Source organism: Myxocyprinus asiaticus, chromosome 27 (assembly GCF_019703515.2).
Source record: "Myxocyprinus asiaticus isolate MX2 ecotype Aquarium Trade chromosome 27, UBuf_Myxa_2, whole genome shotgun sequence".
In the NCBI taxonomy this organism is placed as follows: domain Eukaryota; kingdom Metazoa; phylum Chordata; class Actinopteri; order Cypriniformes; family Catostomidae; genus Myxocyprinus; species Myxocyprinus asiaticus.
Window position 1 is genome coordinate 7,251,021 of NC_059370.1, and position 23,127 is coordinate 7,274,147.

The following is a 23,127-nucleotide window of genomic DNA, read 5'->3' on the forward strand; positions in this document are numbered from 1 at the left end:
AAAAACAAATGTGTGCATTAACCCCGTGCACGACAGTGCCAACCATCATCCATCCCTCCAAATTCAAACAGTCCATGAACGCCTACGAGAGCCCCCACGACAACTTTGCTGTCGGATTACTCAAGTCCAGTCCAGTGCAACAGAAAATAATCTATAAAACAAACTCCATCTAATAGGAGGCATAAACACAAAGAACGTGCAGGTTCATCCACAAACTGTCCCGAAGGAGTGTTATTCCACAAAACAAACTTCAGCCACTAGGCGGAACCAACACCAAAAGAATCAAAAAAGGCACCCAGTTTCCTCGGACAGTCAAGAGAATGTTCAGTGAGTCAGTCCCACTTGGTTGATACACGAGAGCAACAAATGCCTTAATCACTCCAATATTTGCAAGAAATATTCCAGAAAACGAACTCCATCCAATAGGAGGCATAAGTGCAACGAATGTGCAGATTCATCCACAATCTGTCCCGAAGGAGTGTTATTCCACAAAACAAACTCCAGCCGCTAGGCGGAACCAATACAAAAAGAAACAAAATAGGCGCTCAGTTCCTTGAACAGTCAAGAGAATGTTCAGTGAGTCAGGCTCACTCAGCTGCATCAAGAGCATCACACAATGACTCACTCATTCCATTGACATTATAAAGGACAACGCTTGCTGTGGGCATATAAATATTTTGCGGCCATCCTTAGTATCTATTCTCAGTTTGGCCGGGAACATCAGTGCAAAAGCGACCTTCCGTTGATGTAAGAGTTTCTTGCATTCCTTGAATCGATCACATTTCTCTCTTGTCGAATTCTCAAAGTCTGGGAACACGAAAATGCTTTGGTTCTTCCAAGAAAGCCTTCCTTTACGCCTCGCCTCACGTAAAATGAGATCTTTATTGGATGATCTCAGAAATTTGGCCAGAACTGATCGTGGCCTGTCTCCCTCTGCAGATCTCCTATCCGGAACTCTGTGAGCTCACTCTATTTCCAGCTTATGGCCTGTTATGTCGAACAGACTTGGGAAGAGCTCATTTAGAAATTTCACCATATCTCTGCCTTCTTCGTTCTCAGGAATTCCAACAATTCGGAAGTTGTTTCGCCGGCAATGATTCTCTAAGTCTTCCAACTTTTCCCAAAAGCATTCCAAGTCTGTCTTGGTCGCTAGCAGGTTAGCAGCTAATTCCCTCTCCGATGACTCCAGATAATCGATCCATTTCTCGACGTCCGACACTCTTGTAACCACCTCAGAGAATTTCGTCTCCATGGCAGTGATCGATCGACGTATTACAGCAAGATCCTCCAAGTCAGCCACGACCTTCGCCAGCATTGCCGACATGCTCAACACTTGACGCTGAATCTCTCCCGCCGCACCATCCAAACTGAGTCCCTGGTCTGCGGCCCTTTCTGGGGTATCAGCTTGAGCACATAAGTGTCTTTTAATGTCTCCAGAGCCCAAGGATTTTGAATTCTTTGACATACTGTCTTCATAGAACAGTTATGGAACAGGGTGTATATAATCTCACCGGTTTATGACATGAAAAGTATTAAAAACTAGCAAAGTGCGCAGAGCTCGCCGTTCACACGTCCGACCCTCACATGGCGCCGCACGACTCCTTATGATGTTATTATTGATATTAAGAGTGTCACAGAAGCTGATGTTATCAGAATTACCAAATCATCACAAATCTTTCTCAAAAATAAGACATTTCACTTTATTTATATTAATATATAGCACATTGCTTTATGTCTGTTGTGGTCATATTGAATACTATATGTGTGTGATCAGACTTATGTTTGCTATTTATACATACTGTAGACATAAAGCAGAGTAGGTTATGTCTCCCTGTGACAAATATTTTATATACTTCCACATACAGGAGATTCGGGCACAGATGGTATAGCAGCAATAACATTATTAATTATGTTCAAACACTCAAAGCTTATATCGCATATAGATGGTAGTACAGAATAGACTGGGTTCTGTTGGTTCCTGTCCTATATAGATATACAGTATATGATAGATACGTTTCAATGCACAAATTTGCCAAACAAAGCGACAGGATTCAGGACTGATCTTTACAAAGAAGAGAATGAAATCACTGATGTCGTCGATACATTCATATTGTATGCATTTGTTTTATATATTGTCACAGTTTTACTGTATATTCTTGCAGTGATATTTTTGTTACATTAACTGTACAGACACAGAGGTAGTTGATACATGTTACTGTTACTGAGAAAGAGAGAATGCTACATTTACAGCACAAGATATTTCACACAGAACATTTTACAGTGCCATTAGATGGAAAGCCTGTCATTATCAACAGAATATTGACCAGTCAACAGAGTCAAAATACATAAAAGCCAGCATGAAATCAAAATATGTCTTATTTACTGTCTTGGGGGTCATTCACAAAGGACACATTCTTGCGCTTAAAAAAGGGTATATGGAGCGCGACCAATTGTAACACAATGCAGATATCTGGAGATATGTTTTAAAACAAACTTTATCACACTGTGAATTTGGCTAAAAGCGGTCGAAAGTTCTGCTGGTGAAATCGATCTGAGCTTACTAAAATTTTAACCACTGCCCCCAGTGTGCGAAACTTGAAGTGTTGTGGAAGTGAAATGTCCACAGGGTGGTGCCAAAAGAGAGTTGCATTTTTAGTTGTAAATACACTCCCTGGCCAAAAAATAAATAAAATTGCCATTTGGATTTAATAAGCAGATACTTAAGAGTCTATGATTGGATCATTATTGCAGTGATTAATATGATTCAGCTGGCAACTATTCTTTTAATCCTAACTGATGCAGTGTGTAGCTTCTCATTTCTTAAACAACCATGTTGGAAGGTGTATCCCGTGGTCATGGAAAAGATGTTATTGTGTTTCAGAAAGGGCAAATTATTGGCCTGAATCCAGAAAAGAAAACAACTAAGGAGATTGCTGAAGTCACTGGAATTGGGTTAAGAACTGTCCAACGCATTAATAAAACCAGGAATGGTAGTGGTGAACCGTCAGCTTTGCGGAAGAAATGTAGTCGGAAAGAAATCTTGAATGATCGTTATCTTAGATCACTAAAATGCTTGTTTAGGTCATATTGTAAAAAATCAACAGTAGAACTCACGGCTATGTTTAATAGTGAAAGTAAGAGGATTTCCACACGCACAATGTGACAAGAATTTACAGGATTGGGACTAAACAGCTGTGTGGCCACAAGAAAGCCACTTGTTAGTGAGGCTAATCAGAAAAAATGGCTTCAATTTGCTAGGGAGCATAACGATTGGACTGTGGAGCAATGGAAAAAGGTCATGTGGTCTGATGTGTCCAGATTTACCCATATTCCAAAGCGATGGGTGCATCAGGGTAAGAAGGGAAGCGCATGAAGCGATGAACTCGTCATGCATAGTGCCCACTGTACAAGCCTCTGGAGGCAGTGTTATGATCTGGGGTTGCTTCAGTTGGTCAGGTCTAGGCTCAGCAATGTTATGCGGCAATAAAATGAAGTCAGCTGACAACCTGAATGTACTGAATGACCTGGCTATCCTATCAATGTATTTTTTCTTCCCAGACAGCATGGGCATATTCCAGAACGACAATGCCAAGATTCATCTGGCTCAGATTGTGAAAGAGTGGTTCAGGGAGCATGAGGAATCATTTTCACACATGAATTGGCTACCACAGAGTCCTGACCTAAACCCCATTGAAAGTCTTTGGGATGTGCTGGAGAAGACTTTACAGAGTAGTTCGTCTCTCCCGTCATCAATATAAGATCTCAGCCAAAAATTAATGCAACTCTGGATGGAAATAAATGTTGTGATGTTGCAAAAGATTGTCGAAACAATGCCACGACGAAGGTACGCTGTAATCAAAGCTAAAGGCGGTATTGACAACAGGAGAATCGAACCACTCCGTAAAATTTTTCTCCAGCACATTGCCACATAATGTTGCTGAGCCTAGACCTGACCAACTGAAGCAACCTCAGATCATAACCATTATTTAAATCCAAACGGTGACTTTTATTTTTTGGCCAGGCAGTGTAATAATATACAGTCAACAGAAATAAATATTTTATTAACTCTACTCCCTAACCCAGATCCCAACCATAAATGTAACCATCATAGAGGACATTTTATGTTTTTGTGCAAAAATGCAACCGTCGAATTGCTGTGATAGATGAAAGGTGCCATGCGTTGTTCCTGGCAGGCTACTCAGCCTTACAGGCTCCATATGGTTAAGATTAGGGCAGGGGTGGGGTTAGGACATCTACTGCCTCCCAGGAACAAACTGCGGCACCTTTGTACAATGGGCTCAAATCCCACTCACCAATGTTTATGTAAACGCGATTACTTCCTGGTTCCCATGGGACTGGAAACCATGTCTCGGAGGTTACTTGCACAAAACACTATTTCAGGGTGCATGAACTTTCGGAAGCTACATGTCGATTTCCCGTGAGATTATGTTGTTTTAAAAGTTGAACTGTTTTTAACTTGACATCTTAAAAATGCAGCAAAACATATTGAAATGATCAAACATGTCTGTCTAGTGCATGTTTTACATAGACAAACAATTAAACAGCGCTGATGAACGCAAGTGCACATTCTGAGTGAACGGCCCCCTTATACATGTTCCAGGTCTTATAGTGCATGATTCATCAGTGCACATCATTTTAAAGAAAGAAAATTTAAAAAAATCTTCGTAATTTTTTGGATCAAAATGTAATAAATTGCTCCACCTTTGAAATGACTTACCTTTTCCACTGATATCCCCTAGACCACACGGGCTATTACATAATTATTTAGCCATTCCTTTAGCAAACTTGCATTCAAGTCTGTCTCCATTCTGGTATGGAACACCGACTTTTCACAATCACTGCACGACATTTTTTTGTTTGGTTCACTCAGAAATGCCACATTACGGATGTAAAATGTGTTGCAAATGCTGTTTCATGTGGATTCTATCAAACCACATCTGGAGACATGCACAGGTCAGTAGTTTGGAAAAACTGAATGATACCAAATGAATATCCCATATTCGGGGAGTTGGAGGGTGAAAGGGACCTAGGGATCTTACTAAATTACATTATTGCATGTATTTACTACAAATAGTCATATTTCACTCAATAATGCTACATATATGGTAGAAAGAAATGTCTGGTTAAATGGCCATCATTAAAAAATAGCCAATTCTTTACTTTTGCAGCCTCCAACATCAATCGAAACTCATGGTCCTCAACTTTGGCTGACAGCTACATCCAAGCTGTACAATTCTGAAGATATCCTCCAGCCAAAACACTGAGCATTCCCAAATTATCACAATCATAGCAAAATAAATGTTTGACAAAATCTCCAAAAGAAACATTGCAATATAATAATAAAATAAATACATCATATTTCTAATTCTGTGAGATTATTAAGATGAAACACTTTTTTCTAAAGCCTGCTGGGTGCTTGCACAGTTTCTTTACTCAAATTCAACACAGACACAGTCGAGACTGTGCCACCAGCCTGATTCTCTAGGTTGGATTAGCAGAGATACACAAAGAAACATTCTTTAAGCATTCTTTAAAACAAAATGGACAACAATAACATTAGTGTTCTTTACAAAAACATGATTAAAATAGATCAAATAAATTCATCTTTCAATATCAACACAGAAAAGCTTATATTTATCTGCTTGCATTTTTGTGTGTATGTGTGCACTGCAAAAAAAAAAAAAAAAAAAAAAAAAAAAATTCTTAATGAGTATCTTTGTCTTGTTTTCCTGTAAAAATATATATAAACATTCATAAAACAAGATAAATTCACCTGATTAGCAAAACTGCATAAGATATTAAGGCAACAATTTTTCCCAATTATTTATACGTGCCTCATTGTTCATTTCGCGGCAGTTTTCTGGTGAAATGACCACTAGAGGTGCTACAACAATGACTTTTATTCACTTTCAAACAATTCATGAGTAAAACAGCAAATTATCAGTTCATTAGCACTTACTTCTCACCCTGTTCTTCACACGACGCTATCTTATGACATCTAAACAATTTTAGTATAGCACATGATTTGTAAGGCGATACATTATAACGTTTGCATTACAGAACCAACTACTCAAAGAGCGCAGTAGCTCAACTGACAGAGCATTGCACTTGCACTTGTGATGTAATGACCTGTTTCATATCATTTTGCAAAATATTTTGCCAGTCACACACAGTTTAAAAATAAGCAATGGACTTATCACTGCAGTTTGTAACTTTAACACCACGATGAAGCCAGCCAGTAAATGTACTTTTAAGTTCTAGTACGCAGATTTTTTTTACAGTGTATCTTGCAAATAAGTGTGCACTATTGCATATTTTTATTTAAGTGAAAAACTTTAGTCTGACAAAATACAAAATATGCTTAAATTCAAGGTACATTTTCTGCAAACAAGCCATAATATCTTATGCTAGTTTTGCTAATTTGGTAAATTCCCTTGTTTTAAAGATGTTTACATCTTTGTACAGGAAAAACAAGACGAAGATGTATTAAGAATAAGATTCTTATTAAGAATGAGATTGTTTGTAGTGTATGTGTTGTGAGAAAGAGTAAAAAAAAAGTAAAAAAGGGGGGGGGGGGGGTTGTTGTGTTGGGAGTGTGGGAGAGAGAGAAAATGTGTGTTTTGTGACCACCAATGGATTATCGCCAGGTTTCTATAACATTGACATTCCTGTCACTGGCTAACCAGTGGGAAAAGCTTTAAATTCCCAAAAGAAAGGAGCCGAACAAAAAGCAAATCAAACAAACACAAAAAGACTCATTGATACAGTCTGCAAAGCCACATTATGGACTTAGAGGCCAGGAATAAATTAGGCTAAATGCACAGATCCTTATTATGCGCTACTGAGACCACACAGACACCCGTCAGTCATTCTAATCGCCAGACTGTCCAGTTAATACATGCGACGGGTCAGACGAGACATCAGGGATGTTTCGGAGATGAGATACTGTGTTTGTGTAGCGAGACACTTGAGTTCTCTCAAGATTGAAGGTCAACATTCATCATCACAAACACTCTCCAGTTATGTGTTTAAGTAGTTTGGTTAAAAAAACTCCTTCCTTAGTCTCTGTTTTCCCTTTGCCAGTTCTCAGCATTGTCCTCCTCAATATGGTTATACCATCCTCTTCATCCGTGCTTATCTCTCTTTTCCTTGCCTTTGTGGATTCACTTGGATCCATTCATGTTGTTTTAAAGGTGAAGTGTGTGACTTCTGCATCTCTAGCATCACCAAACAAAATAGCAAAATAATGGGTTTTTTCAAAAGGTTTCCCAAGCACTATGCCCCACTTGCCCTGGTTGGACAAACAGATGGTCCCGTCCTAACTTATGCCAATGTTGAGCCAATGTTGCTGTGTTTTTTGGGAAATCAACCTACGAATTGCTTACTAATAGTTGTCTCTGCAATTTTTGGTCGGGATAGGAGAAAGCTCTTTAAAATTGGAAAAAAATCCACACCTCAGTTTTAAGATATGCTCCAGAAGACCCAAAAATCCCCAAATTCCCATTACAGATGACGGTCCATCCTGATGTATGGGTTTAGTACCCCAAAGTTCCCCACTGTGTGCTGAATATGTGCCTTAGCACTTGACTCAATGCACTTGACCGCAATTATGTCCATCATACAGTCTAAAAGTTGAGCTGAAGTTTTCTTCAGAAAATAGCAAAGACCACTCTTGCATTGACCGTTGTGGATCATGACAGCAAGAAGCTTCTAAAGCTTCACAATTTCTCTTTCAGAAGCTTAATAATGATGTGATGATATTCTGAACCACTTCCCCATCTGTGCAGGTATGGATATACTGTGCAAACAGAACTGTGTATTCGCATCTAATGCTGCCATAATAGTGTGTGGGGTGGGGCCAGGGGGGCCGGGGGTTGTGTTTGGTTGTTTATTCTCGAACACAAACCCATTATCTGGGTAAGATGCCAACACCAGACTCTGTGATAAAAGAATAAGCAAACATTTGACCTCCTCAAAGCTGTGCAAAGTTTGATAGGTGGATTATGAGGGAGGTTTGTCACTATTCACTTTGGGTCTCACATCTGAAACAAAGAGAAGAAGTGAGAAATAACATAAATGAGCAGTTGACGAAATTTTAATATACCAGTACTCAACTAATTTTAAAGGCCTCATATACTGTCATATATTTTGATAATAATCCATGAACAAACAATTATCTATTTATATTGTGTTATAATGTTGAAATTTTAAGTAAATTGTGTAAATCTTTCATGCGGTGTGACTGTCCTCAACATGAACTGTGAAATACAGAAGCATGAATGAATAATGTGGAAAGAAATACTATTTCAATATAATGGCACTAGCTAATTGGGTTCTATTTTTCAAAGTTGATGGGTCATGAATTGATATATTTGAAGTGAAAGATTCTACTCAGTCTACACCAGTTATTGAGTCTTGTAAAGTGACTCCAAAAACAAATAATTTTTTATCCAAATGTTTCATCTATTTGAAAATATTGCTAATCAGGATCCCAGCAGAAAGTAAACAATGCCACATCCACACTAATACGGTTTCATTTGAAAACATATTAATTTTACAAGTTTTGGCCTTCCGTCCACACAGGTCTTTGCACACCAATGGCGACACAATTATGAATCGCCAACGAATGACCCTTTCACACAGACAGCAACTCGAATGTTTGCCATCAGCACATTTATGCCTTTACGTTTGGTGGCGGTAATCGACAAGCAATTTTACCCCCGTACGGTAGGTGGCGCAAAGCGCATTTCAGCTGCTCTTTGCCCATCACAGATGAGAAGGACTTGACAAATTTGTTTACGAGTTCTGTAGCGAGTTCTGTAGCGAGTAGATCGAGAAAGAAAACTGATTTCTATACCAGCTGCAGCAGCGATGAAGAGTTTATTGTTGATTTGCTCAATGAGAAAGAAAATATTCGAGAAACTTTTAGAAACTATTTCTGTTCACCTGCTGGACAAGTTTACTGGCTGTATTATCATTTGTACACAGTCTGAGGGGTGATTATAAAAAATAGAGTGCAAAAAATAATATTAATGGTTAAAACATGCTATCAATTGGAACAAGAGTAATTATATGCAGGGGCAGGTTTACTATTTCTGAGGCCCTAAGCAACCGACCAAGCCTGGGCTCCATTTCGAAAATGTTCGCTTAAAAACTTACATAAAATATATTTAAATCATAATTTTAAATTCATCCTATCAACCATTGTAGCCAAGTACATTCAAAATGTTTAATGAAATAAAAATCTAGTTAAAGATAATTAATGCATGTTTTCTAGTTTTTCCACAATACAGTGATAAAAAAAAAACTATATTTACCTACATATATTTTTACAAAACAATTTTTTTTCTTTTTCTTTTTCTTTTTCTTTTTCTTTTTTTTTTTTGTGTGTGCAAAACCTACTACACCCAGTAACATTTTGGAATTCAGTTGTTATTTATTCATATTATAATCCAACAATTATTTATTGTTGTCCAGTTTGTCATAATAATATGATACAGTATTATTATTACTTTGAGCACTGTATACAATATTAATATATTCCTGTCTTATTTGCTTTACTTTCACCTGGAGCTTATATTCTGATGTTGAGGGTGTATTTTATGTAAGCATCGTTGGCAACGTTCATATTGAAACAATAAACATACAAGGCACGGCAGCCCCTCAACACACTAGAGCAGAAGGGAAAAAAAAAACATTGCTGTTTATCAAGCACTGAAACTTTGCTTGTTGCAGAACAATCTGGAATAATGTTAAACATTGTAACAGTCCCCTCTTTACAACCTGAAATTGTTCAGAACGTTAAATCTTTGTGACACCTGCACTAAAAAAAACAAAAACAATCTAGACACAGTGCAATGACTGAAACAGAACACAGGTGTCTCGGCATGCATTTTTGAAACCTGAAGCTCTTATTAACTTGACACAGTGTCTAAAAATGTGCCAGTCCTCTGTGAGACACTGAAGAAACAGCAGGTCGCGGTGCAGCAGGTATGGACATTCGTCCAGCACATTACACAGGAAAACAATGGAAAAACAGAGCAGACGCAGGCAAAAACACGCTCGGTGTGAACGGCCCCTAACTCATCCGTTCGTGTGTATCTGTGAGTGAGAGCGCGTGTGCGAACAAGTTCGGACAGCCTATATAGGCCTATATTTTTTTTCATTAATTGCAAACCTGAACCCTACTTAAAAAAACTCACCTGTCCCAACCCCGGCGGCTTCTAACGTGAACCGCTCTAAGATCGCTGACAACAGCGTGTTCGCGCATGTACTCAGAACATCATCTCACCCCTCAAGCCTTTTTTTTGCAGAGGTTTCCTACCGGGGCGCGGGCCCCCCCGACGTCCGGGGCCCCCTCGCAATTGCGTGGTGGTTAAAACCGCTACTGAATATATGCCACAGCCATACTTACTGTATATACTTAAAACACATGTTGTCAATTGGAACAATACCAATTGTATCTTATTTCCATGTATATGTACTTGTGTTATACATTTGCTCAAAAATTAGGCGTGACATTTAAACACAAAACACATTGTCAGTCTGACCCATTGTTACATACTTTATACTGCTAATGTCTGTTAACGACTTAACAATAGCACAGCAATAACAATTACATCATTTTGTGGAGACACCACCCCCTTTTTGGTATACAAAGCCATTTTGAATACAAAGACATATGTATAAATTTCGAGTGCAGATGGTCACAGTTTTAATCCTGTATTATTAATATTTGGTGAAGAAAAACATTTAAGATCCTTAACGTTGTTTATTTTAAAAAAGTGATACAAAGGCAAAAATGCCACAGTATCACTTTTTCCACATTATGTATTTATAATATGGAATACATTATGAAGACAATCCATGTAAGATCAGTTTTTAAAGGGGATGTAAGGCAGAAATGCAGCAATATCATTTACATGTTAAGAGAACCCATATGAGAAAATTTGTTTCAGTTTTTAAGGCATTTTGTGACGAGGCAGATGAGAAATGAGGATCTAAATGCGGCTTTAATGAAAATAAAAGATGAACAAAGTAACTCAGAATAAAACGAAACAAAAACACGGGAAACCAGGCACAGAACATGACAACACATTTAAAGACTGACACAGAAGCCAGGGGAAAACAAGGGCTTAAATACATGGGGGCAAACAAGGGAATGAGGAACACCCGTGGAAACAATCGGGAAAACCAATCGTAAAATTAAACTACAAAAACAGGGAATATGTGACAGAACCCCCCCTTTTTAGGAGCGGATTCCAGACACTCCAAAAAACAAAAACAAATTGTCCATGGAATGTGGGGGAAAACAGGTAGTTCAGGCAGGCACAAAGGGCAAGGGGAGCAGAGGAACAAGGCAAAGTCAGGGAGGTTTGAAACCAAGGTGGAGCTGGAGGGATGGAGAGCCAGAGCGATTCTGCAGGCTTGGAGGACCAAGTAGACCAGAGCAGATCAGGCGGATAGCCAGGAGACCAGGGAGACCAGAGCAGATCAGGCAGATGGCCAGGAGACCAGGGCAGATCAGGTGGATGACCAGGAGACCAGGGCAGATCAGGTGGATGACCAGGAGACCAGGGAGACCAGGGCAGATCAGGCGGATGGCCAGGAGACCAGGGAGACCAGAGCAGATCAGGCGGACGGCCAGGAGACCAAGGAGACTAGAGCAGATCAGGCAGACGGCCAGGAGACCAAGGAGATTGGGACTGGGTCAGGAGTCCTGGGAGGCGGCTGCAGGGCCGAGACAGGGTCAAGAGGCCTGAGAGGTGGCCGCGGGGCTGAGACAGGGTCAGGAGTCCTGGGAGGCGGCTGCAGGGCCGAGACAGGGTCAAGAGGCCTGAGAGGTGGCCGCAGGGCTGAGACAGGGTCAGGAGGCCTGGGAGGTGGCCGCAGGGCCGAGACAGGGTCCGGAGGCATGGGAGGTGGCCGCAGGGCCGAGACAGGGTCAGGAGGCTTGGGAGGCGGCCGAAGGACAGGGACAGGGTCAGGCGGCGGAGCTGCTGTAGGAGGAGTGTCTGGGGGAGCGGGCAGAACCGCAGGAGGAATAGTCTCTGGGGGAGCAGGCGGAGCCGCAGGAGAAATAGTCTCTGGGGGAGCGGGCGGAGCCGCAGGACGAATAGTCTCTGGGGGAGGGGGCGGAGCCGCTGGAGGAATAGTCTCTGGAGAAGCGGGTGGAGCCGCTGGAGGAATAGTCTCTGGAGAAGCGGGTGGAGCCGCTGGAGGAATAGTCTCTGGATAAGCGGGCGGAGCTGCTGGCGGAAAAGTCTCTGGAGAAGCGGGCGGAGCCGCTGGGGAAATAGTCTCTGGGGCGGAGTCGTGGAAGACTCTGGGGCGGAGCCATGGAAGACGGAGCCGTGGAAGGCTCGAGGGTCCAAGCCGTGGGAGGCTCGAGACAAAGAGTCCTGGATGAATGAGAAATTACCTCCATGGTCGCGAACATGGGAAGAGACTCGGGAACGACCTCTGTGGTCATGGGCATGGGCAGAGACTCGGAAATGACCTCTGTGGTCGTGAACATGGGATGAGACTCGGGAACGACCTCCGTAGTCGTGGGTATGGACAGAGACTTGGAAACGACCTCTGTGGTCGTGTACATGGGAAGAGACTTTGGAACGACCTCTGTAGTCGTGGGCATAGGCAGAGACTCGGGAACGACCTCTGTAGTTGTGGGCATGGGCAGAGACTCGGGAACGACCTCTGTGGTCGTGAACATGGGCAGAGACTCGGAAATGACCCCCGTGGTCATGAACATGGGATGAGACTCGGGAATGACCTCTGTGGTCGTGGGCATGGGCAAAGACTCGGAAACGACCTCCGTGGTCATGAAAATGGGATGAGACTCGGGAACAACCTCCGTGGTCGTGTACATGGGAAGAGACTTGGGAATGACCTCTGTGGTCGTGGGCATGGGAGGAGACTCGGAAACGACCTCCATGGTTGTGTACATGGGAAGAGACTTGTGAATGACCTCTGTGGTTGTGGGCATGGGAGGAGACTCAGAAACGACCTCCGTGGTCGTGAACATGGGAAGAGACTTGGGAACGGGAACTTTTCTTCTCTTCCTCCTCCTCTGGATAGCCGAAGTTGGCAACGCTGGTTCTGGGATGGACAAGGCTGGCAACTCGTTGGCCGTGGCAGGCGTGGGCATTGGCTCATTGACCGAGGCAGGCGTCGGCACAGTCAATTTTTGAGGTAGGGTCTTCATGGACCTACGCACCGACATCAGTGGCAGATCATACAACTTGGAGACAGGGGCCGTGGAAGGCTTCAAGACAGGGGCCGTGGATGGAGTTTTTGGCCCGGGGTTCCCGCCATAATCCATTGTATAAGGGGAACCGCTAAGTTCCAGAGCCTTCTCCACATAATCGCCGAGCGTCCAGTGAGGATCAGCCGGAGGCATGAGTTCCCTCAGTGCACTATTCAGACCGGCCTGGAAGAAAACCACCAGAGAGCGGCCCGGATAGTGTACTACATTTGCAAGCTCTAAAAACTCACAGCTGTGATCCTCAACTGGACGGTCCCCTTGCTGAAGGAGCAGAATCCTGACGGCCGCTAGATCCATTTCTTGGTCAGTCTTTCTGTGACAGGGCAGAGGAGGAATGAGGATCTAAATGCGGCTTTAGTGAAAACAAAAGATGAACAAAGTAACTCAGAATAAAACGAAACAAAAACACGGGAAACCAGGCACAGAACATGACAACACATATAAAGACTGACAAAGAAACCAGGGGAAAACAAGGGCTTAAATACATGGGGGCAAACAAGGGAAAACAATGTGGAAACAATCAGGGGAAAACCAATCATAAAATGAAACTACAAAAACAGGGAATATGTGACACATTTGATGCAAATGAGACAGGCGTCCTCACTGCTGGTTCAGGCTTTCTTCCTCAAGTTCCTTCAACGTTTAATGTCAGTGGTCAAAACAGCTTTCTGTGCTTTAGCGCCACCAGTTGCGCTGGTTTTGCTAACTGCAGTAGCTCCTGACACGTGATCCAAAGCTCATTTTTATTGATCAGGGCATTTCATCGCCGGGCAGATAAAAGTTTTTTGATACACTCACCGAAAAAAAAAACTTTGCTTTGTTGGCTTGCGAATGTTCGCTCCAGGTGTGAATGGCTTCATAGGAATCAATTGTTTTGATTCAAAATGTTAATTGTGGCAAAAATTTTTGTTTGTTGTGCAAAGGCCTTGAGACAGCATTTTTATACAGCAAAAAGGGAGCTTTGAGAAAACACTCTCCTAAGTGGATACATTTTAAAACACTGTCTTTGCGTTGTAGTGTGGACAGTAAAAATGAAGATATTCCAAAACGAGGACATATTTGTTATCATGTGAAACAGTCTGTGATCCATTCAACCTAAATCAATCAAGATGGCGGCTAACACACCCTCTATTGGATTTCTGTGTTTTTGCCATGTTGTAGCAGCATTGTTGTGCCTACTTTCCACTTTCATAGCATTGTTAAAGATAAATGTTACTTTGTTCAACCTTCACATACAATTCCTTCAAAGGTGATGGGAAGTTTACTCGGAAATGCTGTCCGGCAGCGGAACACCGGGACAATTGTGTTTCACATTGTACATGGAAATGGCACAGGGCCACGCCTCTTTTTTCTGCAGTAAGGGGATTTAATCATTTTCAGACATTTCAGTGTGGATGAGCAACTTTTGGAAAACTTTTGAAAACAGCAGTGTGGACGGAGAGCGTTTCGAAAACGAAAACGGCATTTTCAGATGAATCTGGATTAATGAGGATGTAGCCTGAGACATTTTCAAGATGTTAAAGGAATTTTTTAGGTGTTCGTTTGTTCAATATACAGCAATTGTGGCATAATACTTATTCTTAAAAAAGCAAACATCACGTTTACAGTGAGGCATTTACTATGGCAGTGAATGGGGCTAATCCGTAAACGTTAAAATACTCACTGTCACAAGATGTAAATATATGTGTGTTACCATGATTTTAATGTGACAAAATTGTTTACTAACCTTTTCTGTATAAAGTTATTTTGAGTTTTACAACTTTGTTGTCTTGACAACATAACACCGGTAAACCATGTAATCTGGTAAATGCCATAACACTAGTAAATCCCAAATTTTATCACACTAAAATCATATTAGTGTAACCAGACCTGCTCGACCCGCTCCGAGTGGGATTCGAACCAGCGTCTCTGGTGTGGCGTGCTAACAAGGAGGCTAAAGGCTACAGTCCCTAGCGTCAGTCGCTAGTGCACCTCTTGAAGCCTGGGGAGTGATGTTTACACACTGCACAGCTACTTACCAGCTGGCTACCATTACATTAGCATGTATACTGTTTACGTGGCTACACTTTTACAGCACCTAAAAACAAATAATTTCTGTATTAATAAATACATTTTAACCTAAAATATTGATAAAAAACAAACAAAAAAAACTATCCAGATCTACTCAAATGCTCATAAGGACACTGATGGTGAAACGCTTCCTTGTGCAATAAAGTCCAAAATCGAGGGCAGGCTATTGTGTTTGATGGGATATTTTTAGCAAGTTGAGCTGCATTTGCATAAGTTGTTTGTGTGTGTGTGTGTGTTTACCGGCAGCTGTGCTGGTTGAGTGTCTTGCCTCTCCTTGTGCAGCTCACCTCCCTCAAACTGCACCTGCACTCACAGGAGGGAGGCAGTGATGTCATCCTGCGGGCGGGGCACGGCGGACACACCTCTCTGGCAGGTGGTGGAGGGGCGGAGCTTGGTGGATGGGTGGGAGGGGGTGGAGGAGGGGGTGTAGTTGGCACAGGTGTCCTGTTGGCATGAACAGTGGAAAATAAGCTGTTGGTGAGAAATAAAGACAGCATAAAGAGAACACCCTCATTTGTCCTAGAGTCAACATGAAACAGTTTTCACATGCCATTTTACTTTCGTAATCGGATGTATTTTCAAGTAAATTTTTTACATTCAATTAGAAAAATGGCAGGACTTGATTTTATCCATCAGGAATAAAATGGATCATGAACTGTCAACGTTACATTCCAGAATGGAACCAGGTGGGGAACCAGGGCTTGGTGACATAAGCCAAAAAAGAAAATAGTCTGGTGCCCCTAGAGTTTAGCGTTTCCTCACAGTTGTTTTGTGCCAGCAGCTCTAAACCTTTAAGGGGTGCTATAACCATAGAATTTCAAAAGGCCAGAGCTGAACGCCTCTAAGGTCTTTCTCCCAATGTCACCACCATTCAGTTTGTGGCAGTAATAGTTGTTAAGCTTGTTTTGCCCACTGCCATAAAATAGAAGAAGAAGAAGAAGAAGAAGAAAGAGAAGAAAAAGTTCACCACAACACTTATTTGCTAGAGGGACGCTGCAATGGAAACGCATGATAAACACTTTCCGGCAATATTCAATGTTCATGAGGATGCCCACATATTCGTTTGCATTTTATGAATTCATATATAATCAGAGAGAATTATCATTTTCAGTTACAATTCAAACAATTGTAACTTCTGAAAACTGTCAAGATGCTGAGCCTGTGCTTTAATTTAATGTGCCGATAGGCTAGCACATATTATCTATTTTTAAACAGGATTATCAAATGTGAATTAATTAATTTATATGTGTATCATTGTATATTGTTATTTTCACCTGGCAATAAAAACATAAGAAAAGTGAACTGAATTATTCTTCATGAAAGCATCAAATGAAATATTGTAAAATATTTTAATAAGAATCGCAATTTTAGATTACATGCATTAGGCTGGAAGTATTTAGACCACAATGCGTTTGAGTTTTACGCTACATGTAATAACCAGACATGCTATGCTGTTCAAAACTGTAGGATATATGCTTGGTAATCATTATCTGTCTAGTATTTTATTAGTAGTTAATATTTGCTATTAACCGATGTTGCCCCAAAGCTTGATAACATTTGATTGTAGTTGAACTTTGGCATCTGTTGTAAAACCATAGTAGCCAAAAAACTGCCATGGTTTTACAACAGTTAGTATAGTTCAGCTAAGGTATTTGTGTCACAGTTGGTTAGTCACCGGTTTTTCCTGTGTTTGTTTCTGTTTTTTCCCTCATGTGTGGCCAGCTGTCGCTGATCAGCCGGATCAGCATTGTTATGACTACCCTGGCACCTTCGGCTGGGCGGCTGATTAGTGACAGCTGTTATTCATTTTCCCTGCTCTATTTAAACCCCTCAGTGTGTCAGTTTCATTGACAGATTATTGTGTTGTGTCTGAGTACCTTGCTCTGTCTAGCCTCGGTTTGTCTGTTTCTGCGCTATGTGTGTGTATTCTCCAGTGCCAGTCTGTTAGTTGGTCTGATCTTTGCCAGTCTGTGAATTACTCTTCGCTTCACTCTGCCGACTGCTCATCCGTCCACTCATTGCCAGGGGTTCCAACCCCTCCTCGTTACTCCTCACCTCTGGTCAAGTGCACAGCTTCCATCACTCCCCTTCACCACCTGTCAAGCTCCGCTTCCTCATTGCTCTTCACCCCACTGCAGTCAGCGCTGGACGATCCCTGTTTCTATGCCTGTTTGATTACTGCCTTGTGTTAATAAACTGACTCTGTTGTTTCTCCTCATCTTGGGTCCTTCCTTGTTCTGTGTTCTGTGTTGTGACAGAATAATCTGGCCATAATGGACCCAATGGAGGATGCCGGTTTTCGTGCCGCTCTCACCCAACAGGTAGTGCTGCTGGGGTGCCAACAAGAACAGATAAATTCCAACAACTAGGCTCTGGAGAAGGTGGCTTCTCAGTTGGTCGAGTTAACGTCCCTGGTACAATAGCTTTGCTGGACTCCCGATACAGATCCCATTCCTCCTACCCCTGAGCCACCTGGTTCTTCTTCGGCAGTGCCCCACTGTCAGGAACTACTTGAGACCTGGATGAATGCTCCCGCATCACTGTCTGGGGAGGATGGTTCGTGTAGAATGTTTCTCTCCCAGTGTTGATATGCTCGATGCAGCCTTCATTCTTCCCTAATGAAGCTTCAAATGTGGCATGTGTCATCACTCCTCACCGTTAAGGCTCGGGGAGTGGGGCACCACCATGTGGGATAATCGCCTTGCCTGGTGTCATCTTTTCAGGAGTTTGAGATGGAATTCCGCAAGGTGTTTGACCATTCCACCCAGGGCAAAGACGCTGCCAGAGCCCTCTCGGGCCTTCGTCAAGGTGGTCGATCGGTCGCTGAGTTCGCCATTGAATTCCGCACTCTGGCAGCATCTTGTGGATGGAATGACAAGACTCAATGGGATCGGTTTCTGCATGGGCTGTCTGATAACATCCTCATTGAAATCTACATCTTGGACCTCCCCACACGCTTCGACGACTTGGTGGACCTTGCCATCCATGTGGCTAAACAGCTCGCTCTTCATCGCCGCAGGTCTCCACCCTCCTGGACTACGGTACATTGGAGCATTCATCTGAGGCAGAGCCCATGCAGTTCGGGAGGAGACGCCTCCCTCCTGAGGATAAACAACGCCGCCTCACCCAGGGTCTGTGTCTGTATTGCGTGTGCCATGGCCACATTTATGCTTCGTGTCCAGTAAAAGATGCAGCTAGCCAGCAGAGAAGTGGTTACTGGCGAGCACTACACCATTGAGTAAATCCCCGGGACTGCCGACTCTCCTCCTGGCACGACTGCAGTGGGGTTTGTCAAGTAAAGAGGTTTCACCTCAGGTCAACTACGAGGCTGAGGGGAATTTTATGGATGTTGAACTGGCCTCCAAGTGGAATATTCCCACCGTTTCCCTGGAGGAGCCTATCACCGCTCGCACAATCAGTGGGACCCCCCTCTCTCTGATCACCCACTCCACACTGCCTCTCACCCTTGTGTCTGGAAGCCACTCTGAGAGCATCACATTTTTCCTCCTCAAGTCACCCTCCTCTCCGGTCATGCTTGGGCACACCTGGCTGGTAATCCACAACCCACACACTGATTGGTCCACGAGCTCTGTGCTGGCCTGGAGTCCTTATTTTCTGTCTAACTGTTCATCTTCTGCTATTTCCCCTGTCGAGTCTTGTTCTGTGTCACAGGATGAGCTGGTGGACTTGTCTGGGGTACTGGTGGCCTACCACGACCTGAGGGCAGTGTTCAGTCAGTCCCGCACCGTGTCCCTCCCTCCTCACCACCCGTACAACTCTGCGATCGACCTGCTTCCGGGTACTTCTCCACCTCGGGGCCGGCTTTATTCGCTTTCTGTTCCAGAGAGGAAGGCCATGGAAAGGTACATCAATGAGTCTCTAGCAGCCAGTATCATCTGTTCTTCCACTTCACTGGCAGGGGTGGGGTTCTTCTATGTGGAGAAGAAGGATGGTTCACTTAGACCTTACATTGATTATCTGGGGCTGAATGACATCATGGTAAAGAATCGTTATCCTTTGCCATTGATGTCCTCAGCTTTCGAACTTGTGCAGGGGGGCGACCTATGCAGTGCTTATCACCTTTTCCGGATCAGGGAGGGGGATGAGTGGAAGCCTTTAACACCACTAGGGGGCACTTTGAGTACTTGGTTATGCCTTTTGTCTTGGCCAATGCCCTGGCTGTCTTCCAGGGGCTCATTAATGATGTGCTTCGTGACATGGTCAATCTGTGTGTTTATGTCTATCTGGATGATATTCTGATCTTCTCCCAGAGTATCAAAGACCATGTCCAGCACGTGATGAGCGTGCTTCGGCGGCTGTTAGAGAATCAGCTCTTTGTTAAAGCTGAGAAGTGTGTTTTCCATGCACAGTCGGTTCCATTCCTGGTGTTCATCGTTTCATCTGAGGGAGTCTGAATGGATCCCAACAAGGTCAGCGCTGTCACAGATTGGCCAACCCCAATAAAGAAGATGCAACCGTGTGCCTTTTTTCACATCGTCTCACACCCCTGGAACGGAATTACCATGTGGGAAATCATGATTTGTTGTCAGGCTGGTGCTGGGTTAGTGGCGCCATTGGTTAGAGTGTTTGGGGTGCCTTTCGTGGTTGGGCTCTGCACTGTTTTTTTGGGCGTTTTGACTTTGTACGTTCCTATCGGCCGGGTTCTAAAAACATCAAGCCAAATGCTCTAATTCTAATTTGATGTTTTGAAGTCGAGACTTCCACCGATGCCCCAGATACCTTTCCCCCCCATCATGGGTCTTGGGCAGGTGTCCTGGGAAGTGGAGTCCAAAGTTCGTTCCGCTTTACACAAGACCGCTGTTCCTGCGGAGTGCCCAGTGGGTCTGCTGTTTGTTCCGCGATCAGTTGGTGAGTCACCAGTTTTCCCTGTGTGTTTTTTTCCATTTTTTCCCTCGTATGTGGCCAGCTGTCGCTGATCAGCCGGATCAGTATTGCTATGACTACCCTGGCGCCTTCGGCTGGGTGGCTGATTAGCGACAGCTGTTATTCATTTTCTCTGCTCTATTTAAACCCCTCAGTGTGTCAGTTTCGTTGCCAGATTATCGTGTTGTGTCGGAGTACCTCGCTCTGTCTAGCCTCAGTCTGTCTGTCTCTGCACTGTGTGTGTGCCAGTCTGTTGGTTGGTCTGATCTTCACCAGTCTGTGGATTACTCTTCACTTTGCTCTGCCGACTGCTCATCCGTCCACTCATCACCAGGGGTTCCAGCCCCTCCTCGCCACTCCTCAAATCTGGTCAAATGTACGGCTTCCATCACTCCCCTTCACTGCCTGTCAAGATCCACTTCCTCATTGCACTTCACCCCACTGCAGTCGGTGCCAGACGATCCCTGTTTCTCTGCCTGTTTGATTACTGCCTCGTGTTAATATACTGACTCTGTTTTTTTCTCCACATCTTGGGTCCTTCCTTGACTCCAGTGACAATTTGTGGTAAAACAATAACCACAAAATTTACAGTGGTTTTACTACAAATATTTTAACCATGATATTCATTGTAAAACTGTAATAATAATACAGAAAAAACAAAACTAAGGAATAAAAATCATAGTTATTTTGCAGAAAAAAACATGGTTACTACAATTTTACAATAGTAACATCATAGTTACAAGTATGGTTTTCAAAACCATGGTTTCCAACACAAAACATAGCTTTCAGAAAATTAGCCACGATTTCAATTTAGTAAACTTGCAGGAACTGCATGTAAATCCTTTGTGTGTGTGTGTGTGTGGTAAGAACCATAGTTTTAAGAACCAAATTTTGTGGATCTGGTTTTACGACAGATACCATACTTGAAATGCTTATTTTAGTAAAGCCATGGTGTGGCCAGGTCATGATTCTATACACCCGGCTCCTAATCAGGCTGATTAGCCCAAGAGGGATAAAGGCCGACTGGAGATGGCAGTGCGACAGAGAGAGAGTTACGGACAGCTGTCCGACACCCGTGTGTGTGTTTGTGTCTTTTGGTTTATGTTTATTATTAAACTATTATTTATATTATCAAGCCGGTTCTCGCCTCCTCCTTTCCACTGATGTGTTACACATGGTAAATGTTCGTAAGGGATGGATAAATGTATTTCACGAGTTTGTGTGCCCATATAATCTTTAGAGTAAATGGTAAAACAGGTTTGGATTGCTGTGTGCAATGGAGGGGCTCGAGGAGGAGACTCAACTCAAGCTCTGATATAAACCCCCGAAACTACTAATGGATGGAGAGGATTATATGGATGAAATACTTAAAGGAGGAGTGGGAGAGGTGGAGGGACACCAGGAGAACTGACACTGTTATGAGATAAGAGGTCGTTTTTATACTCTGATAATTAATTGGAAGATCAGATTGGGCGTGCTTCTCCCGAATTTACTAATTTCGAGGGAATCTAACATAATTGGGATGGAATGCAACACTATTGAGAGGGAACTAAAAATTATTTCAGTAAATAAATTCCCTCTTAGACCTCTAGCAAGAACAAATTATTAGATTTTGCTAAAAGATTATGAATAAAAATACAAACATATTTTTTTCTTTTGAATAATTAGCACCTATGAATAGTTCACAATAAGGAATGTGTATCAAGAAAGTAAAAAGGATCTATTTTGATTTAATGTGAGCTGCTGTAGCTCTAATAGAGCATGGTGCTAGCAACTAGAGGTCGACCGATAGTACATTTTGCCGATACGATAACTAAGGTGATGGAAAAGGCCAATAACCGATCAATGGGATGATAGTTTTTAAAAATCTGTTTATTGAATGTTAAAAGATTTTCATGGTCTTTTCTTACTATGACTGGCACAAACATATAGGCAGCAAGAGTCCAGAATGAAAAATGGAAGATTTGGTGTATAGTGTTGGACTTTTAACTATAAACAAGCCCAAAAACACACAGGGGACTTTTATTTTGAAATGACAGAGACTTGGCTCTGTTACAATGCTTTATAATTAAGTATTTACCAAATTAAGCTTTTTATAGCCTATATATCCACCAGATGAATGGTTTTGTATATATGTACAGTTGTGCACAAAAGTTTGCATACCCTTGGAGAATTGGTAATATATGTACCATTTTTTAAAGAAAACATGAGTGAGCAGGCAAAACGCATTTCTTTTATTTCTTATGGGATTCATATTTAACTGTAGGTTATAACGGAATGGCACAATCATAAAACAAAACATGGCAACAAATAAAACAATGAAATGACCCCTGTTCAAAAGTCTGCATACCCTTAGTTCTTAATACTGTGTATTGCCCCCTTTAGCATCAATGACAGGGTGCAGTCTTTTGCAATAGTTGTCTATGAGGCCCCAAATTCTTGCAGGTGGTATAGCTGCCCATTCGTCTTGGCAAAATGCCTCCAGGTCATGCAAAGTCTTTGGTCGTCTTGCATGAACCGTACATTTGAGATCTCCCCAGAGTGGCTTGATGATATTAAGGTCAGGAGACTGTGATGGCCACTCCAGAACCTTCATCTTTTTCTGCTGTAACCACTGGAGGGTCAACTTGGCCTTGTGCTTAGGGTCATTGTTGTGCTGGAAAGTCCAAGAGCATCCCATGCGCAGCTTTCGTGCAGAAGAATGCAAATTGTCTGCCAGTATTTTCTGATAACATGCTGCATTCATCTTGCCATCACACGATTCCCCGTGCCTTCAGAGTTCACACACCCCCAAAACATCAGTGAGCCACCACCATACTTCACAGTGGGGATGGTATTCTTTTCACTACAGGCCTTGTTGACCCCTCTCCAAACAAAGCTCTATTTTG

General features: G+C 42.6%; 1 protein-coding gene across 1 annotated transcript in view; it reads right to left on the reverse strand.

Annotated features, from left to right (window-relative positions):
- Nucleotides 1-1,643: 1,643 nt before the first annotated feature.
- LOC127418041 (vascular endothelial growth factor A-like) overlaps nt 1,644-23,127 on the reverse strand; it is a 49,869-nt gene continuing 28,385 nt past the window's right edge. The window contains exons 7-8 of the mRNA XM_051658373.1: nt 15,596-15,799; nt 1,644-8,063 (exon numbers count right to left, since the gene is read on the reverse strand). Coding sequence (XP_051514333.1) covers nt 8,042-8,063; nt 15,596-15,799 — 226 coding nt within the window. The 3' untranslated portion in view covers nt 1,644-8,041. The remainder of the gene's footprint in view (nt 8,064-15,595; nt 15,800-23,127) is intronic.